Source organism: Morone saxatilis, unplaced genomic scaffold (genome assembly GCF_004916995.1).
Source record: "Morone saxatilis isolate NCDOM2014 unplaced genomic scaffold, NCSU_SB_2.0 Contig0, whole genome shotgun sequence".
Lineage (NCBI taxonomy): Eukaryota > Metazoa > Chordata > Actinopteri > Moronidae > Morone > Morone saxatilis.
In genome coordinates this window covers 20675609-20680834 of record NW_023339650.1, presented here as the reverse complement: position 1 = coordinate 20680834, position 5226 = coordinate 20675609, and the positions used below count along the sequence as shown (strand labels likewise).

Here is a 5226-nt window from a genome sequence, read left to right as displayed (position 1 = left end):
AGAAAAGCAAAGACAGATCAGAAAGATCAGAAGTTTGACAAAAAAAGACGAACAGCAGAAAATCTTTTATCCTCGCTGCTTAAAGATTTTATTTTGTTTAGTTAAGTCACACTGCACCACCTCCCCACTCAACCCTCTTTGCCTCCACACACACAGAGTCTCCGGGCACGCCCACAGGCAGGAGTGTTGGTGGGACGACGGATGCCGAGGAGGCGTCCAGACTGCTGGCAGAGAGACGACGTCTGGCCCGAATACAGAAAGAGCAGGATGAGAGACAACGGCAGGAGGAGGAGAGGTATGTGTGTGTGTGTATATTAGAGCATTAGTTTTACATTGCATCTCTTTGTCTTATGTGATAATAAAACGAATGTATTTGGATTTTGGAACTTTTGTCAGACAAAACAAGACATCAAGACATTTGATCTGGGAAACTGTGATGACTGAGATTTTTCACTATATTCTGGCATTTTAAAGTAAAAACGATTGTTCGAGATCAATCTTAGTCTTAATGGATAAACTAAGACTGGGTGAAATGGAAGAAAAAAATGTTACTTTGATGTTAGTGTAGTTTTTTTTTAGTTTTTAGACAGACAACAATTTCAGAGAAATTCAGAGATATTTGTGATAGATGATAACTAACGTAGTGTCCTAATCATTCACCATTTATCAGTCAGTTATGTCCAGAATATTGTCTTCTAAAAGGCTAATAGACGTTATAACATCAACCAACAATCCCCCCTACCAACACTTTGGACGTGGAGTCTTCTTCAAGCCCCCCTACAGTCAAAAACATGTTTTTTTTTTCCTTTTCCTACAGTGTGATGTTTGAATGATGTCTGCAGAGTTTGACACTAGAAGATGTTTTCACATTCATCTGCTGAAAGTGGAAGGTTTCTCTGAGCTCACTGAACATCTGATTTTAAGGGGCGGGGCCTGCCAGCATGATTTCTATATCATATATAGTCTGTAGGGGATCTTTAACTTAGGCTACTGTTGTACTGTAGTTGCTGTTGTATGGTGGCCTGTACAGCTCAGACCTCTCGTGTTCCTTCAGGCTGAGGGCCGAGGAGGAGCAGAGGAGGCAGCAGGAGGCGAGAGAGAGGCAGGAGAGAGCTGCACAGCAGGCCGAGGAGGAGAGAGTGAGGCGGGAGGAAGACAGGAGGAACAAGGAGGACGAGGAGAGACGACAGAAGGAGCAGAGATGGAAGGACATGCAGGAGCAGCTGGACAGAGAGGTCCGGTTGAATAAATGTCTCTTTATTCATGTAACGTTGCTCAAGTACTTCTGGTTTTATCATCTGGATGTGATCAGATGTATCAATATCAAGTTAATTTTATTTAATCTTTCACTTTATTATATTTATTTTGGCCACATTGTAAAACAAGTATAAATGTTGACAAATGTTTTCTTAATTTAAACCTTAGATTTAATCACATTAAATAATGTTAATGTTGTTGTGAACGCTGTGAGCAAACCCTGCTTTTACAGAAAGGAAGAAATATAGACAGAGAACGTGAATAATTGGATGTTATTTGGATGTTTTTCAGAGGGAGGAGGCCTTCCTGCGAGCCCAGAAAGAGGCAGAGAGGAAGAGGCAGGAGAGGGAGCTGCTGCACATCCAGGAGGAGCAGGAGAGACTCCAGAGGAAGAAGGTATCAGAGACATACATCTGCTTCATAAACTATAGATTTCACAGCAAATAGCCTTTCTAAAATGGCATTATTGAATCTTGTGAAAAGGACAATCATTGTGTTTTGTTTGCTTTAACAGAGAATTGAGGAGATCATGAAGAGAACACGGAAGAGTGAAGTGGAGCCTCTGTCTGGTGCTGCAGGTGAAACGTTTAATCTCCCTGTTAACTTCATTTTCTGCATCATGGCAGTTTGATTCTGTTTCTTTTGTTCTGTTATTCATTCATTGACTTGTGTTTTGTTGTATTTAATTTTTAGTTTGGATGTGAAATATTGAAAACTTGTTATATCTTGTTCCTCCAGCATTATTATTTTCTGTAAAATTAAATGAGATCAGTCTCAGCTGCAGTGTGACTCAGCAGTGCTCAACAGGCAGGAGAACAGTGCCTCCTCATGGTTAAAAGACAGTAAGACCAGGTCTACTGCAGCATTTGTCAAACAAAGTGGCTTATATTACTCCTGTTTTATCAGCACAGGTGAGCCCAGAGGAAATGAAACACACTAATTCCTTCAATATTAAACACTCAGTCACAGAATCTGCCAAATAAATGATCTAGAAAGAAATATCTCAACAATAAACTGTTGTTTCACCTGCTTTATTGTTCCCACACGATAACAAGCAGCCAGTTAGAGGCGAAACACATTTACACGTACAGACGATGACAAATTCATTTAAAAACACTGAATAAATAAGCAGATGCTTCCACACAGGTGCAATGTACAGTTAAGCATGCTCTGTGTATAAAAGTGCAGAGCAAGCCCAGGTAATTCTGTTTTAGTATCAAGATGGAGAGAGGAAAAGATCTAAGTTTAAAAGAGGGTCCATTTTCATAAAGAGACATCTGCATTTAGGGTTGGACATCGTGGTCGACAGCATGATGCTCGTGTGCGATATGTAAGGGAAAATAAAGACTGGATATAACTGGGGTTGTTTTACAGCAGCTTTCTCCTGCTCCTGAATCAGACCTGCAGCACCTCTGTTATAATATTCACCGGATTTCCCAGTAAAATAACTTTTAAACATTACTGTGTGTTTGCAGTGTCTGACATGATGCCAGAGGCTGCGGTCCCCTCGGAGGAGGACGCCCCAACTCCGGCTGAAGCCTCCGTCATCACACTCGGACCCCTGGAGAATAAGAGCTGCATGGACGAGCTGTCTGACGGAGTCCAGTCCATGGATGTCAGGTGAGACATCTCTCAGGTGTCTAGCATCAATTTTAGCATTGCATGTTTTTGTTTCCGAGAGAATAACACGAGAATCACAGTTTACTGCTCGAGTGTGTCTCACAAGTTCTGTCTGCATCGAGGTGACTCCCCACATACCAATCAGCCTTGTTGGCTTCTCTTTTTCCAGTCTTGCATCTCATTGTCATCCCATACTACTCATCCAAACAGCCAACATGTCGTAGAGGGTGTCTCTGATGGAGGAAGAATGATTTATTTATTGTCAGGGAACACAAAATACACAAGCATGGAGACGACTTTCATCCACATCTCATTTTATTTATTTATTACGAAACCTAAAAATATGTGTAAAATGGCCCAGTATTGATTTAAAGGTCCAGTGTGTAACATTAAAGAGGATCTATTAGCAGAAATCACCGTAGAATGACACCAAACACTGGCTTTAGATAGTTTAGATAGTTAGATATTCCTTTCACAAGTCCTCCTTGGAACAAGAGGGTGAGGCGAGTGCGTTGTAATCTGCAGCTACACCGCTAGATGCCACTAAATGCTACACACTGGACCTTAAATACTGAAGGTGCATTTGGAGAAAAAAAAGTGCAAATTAATTTAAATATTCTGTCTCTGTCATCATTGTGTCTTTAAGTTCTCCATCTGTCTCCATCAGTCCAGTGTCCAGGGAGGAGCAGGCGAGTGCTCATGAGTTTTCACCGGTCACAGAGGGGTCAGACGGCTGCCCCCTGGAGCACCTGATGGACCTTGACGCCCACGGACGAGGACAGCGTCAGGGTGCGGAAACGTCCCCTTACCCCAAATTGCAGGCCAGCAGCGGGGTCGGAGACCTCAACAAGAACCTGCTGATTCAAGCGTACAGTGCCGCCTCTGAAACCTCCCAGCTCATCCACAGCATCGGCCCGAGCAAACTGGACGTCCAGTAGCCAGGTAGAGACACTCCACCTCTCTTACCCTTCAGAATCAGTGTTTTTAAAGCTGGACACATCGAACTCTCAAAAAAGTGTACTTCTCAAAAAAAATCCCTTTAACATGTGATCAGATTTCACTTCAGAATATTTTTTATTATTTTGTTTCTAGCATTAAAACATTTTACCGTTATATATTTGGGTTATTTTGCTTTCCATCAAAACTGTATGAACTCAAAGTACCGCTAATACCAAAGTTTATCATAAAGCACTCTTCAAGCAACATTTTTGAAATGGTTCAATAATAAATAAAAGTTGTATCGAACTTTAAAGCTTTTTTCAGACTGGAGAAATCAGACTTTTTTTAGCTTGTTAAGCACTCGCACATCCACAGTTTCCCCAGTCACTCTGCTCTTGCTCTGTAGGACTCATTTTGTGGTCGAGTCAGTGATAAAAGCTAGAGAGTGTGAGTGACAGACATGCTACTGTTTGCATGTAGGAATGAACACAACATAATATTGTTTGCTTCATGTTCACAGAGCCTGATCCCAGAATGCATTTCCCCACTACAGCTTCAACAGTCTCCCATTTTGTCTTTCTTAGGACCTTCTTCAGGAGCTGGCAGGTTCGGTAGAAACAGGAGCCAGGAGAAACAGACCAAGAGACCATCACCTCTGTCTGCAACAACAACAACAACAACAACAACAATCATCAATTCCACAAGGAGCAAATGCTGAACAACTAATTCACATCTGTATTACCAAACCTCGCAAACTCCTAACAGTAAAGCTTCTGGACACACTTTGAGGCAGTGCAAGTGGGCAATTCTGACTCTCACACAACAAAATCCTGCAAATAATGTATAAAAGTATATTTATGACATGATAGAGAGGGAAGTAGGATCAGCGTTCTTGCATGTTTGTCTTATGGCAGTTAAGTTTAGGAAAGTTAATCGACTGTAAAACCTAAGGTCATATTTAGGTTTATTCATCTAAATCTGAGACTTGCTGAAAACTAGACACGAGTTGATGATTAAACTAGTCGATTCAGCCCAAAATCTGCACACATCAACCGACCTTTTTATTCACATATTACGTATATTTCACATCGGGCTGCATCTTTTCACCCTTCATGCTCCGAACAACTCTCTGAGATCAGTACATCTCCTCTGCCTCCGTTCCTGTTGACGACAGCATTGCCCAGCTGCACTGCCGCAAACTATCACTCGAGTATCATCCGCTTTTAATCTCTCATCCCCTGCTTTTGTAAAACTCTGTAAATAGATCTGACCGGGTGGAGGAGTCTGTCGTGGTAGGAGCAGGGAGCGGCTCTGTAGCAGTTTATCTGGAGGGGAAGCCGTGAAACAGACACTGTCGTGTGAATACTGTGTAGCATCTTCAGTGAGGACTAGCTAGTTGAGCTGTTTATG

The 5226-nt window shown here is 41.9% G+C and overlaps 1 protein-coding gene across 1 annotated transcript in view; it reads left to right on the top strand.

The window, feature by feature from the left end:
* The window catches only part of map7d2b (MAP7 domain containing 2b), a gene marked incomplete in the record, with an annotated part of 21203 nt that extends 16521 nt beyond the window's left edge, over positions 1-4682 (top strand). Inside the window, 7 exon segments of the mRNA XM_035655874.1 lie at positions 157-295; positions 1055-1235; positions 1549-1653; positions 1772-1835; positions 2733-2877; positions 3524-3819; positions 4401-4682. Of these exon segments, the coding sequence (XP_035511767.1) occupies positions 157-295; positions 1055-1235; positions 1549-1653; positions 1772-1835; positions 2733-2877; positions 3524-3815 (926 nt within the window).
* Positions 4683-5226: the final 544 nt, after the last annotated feature.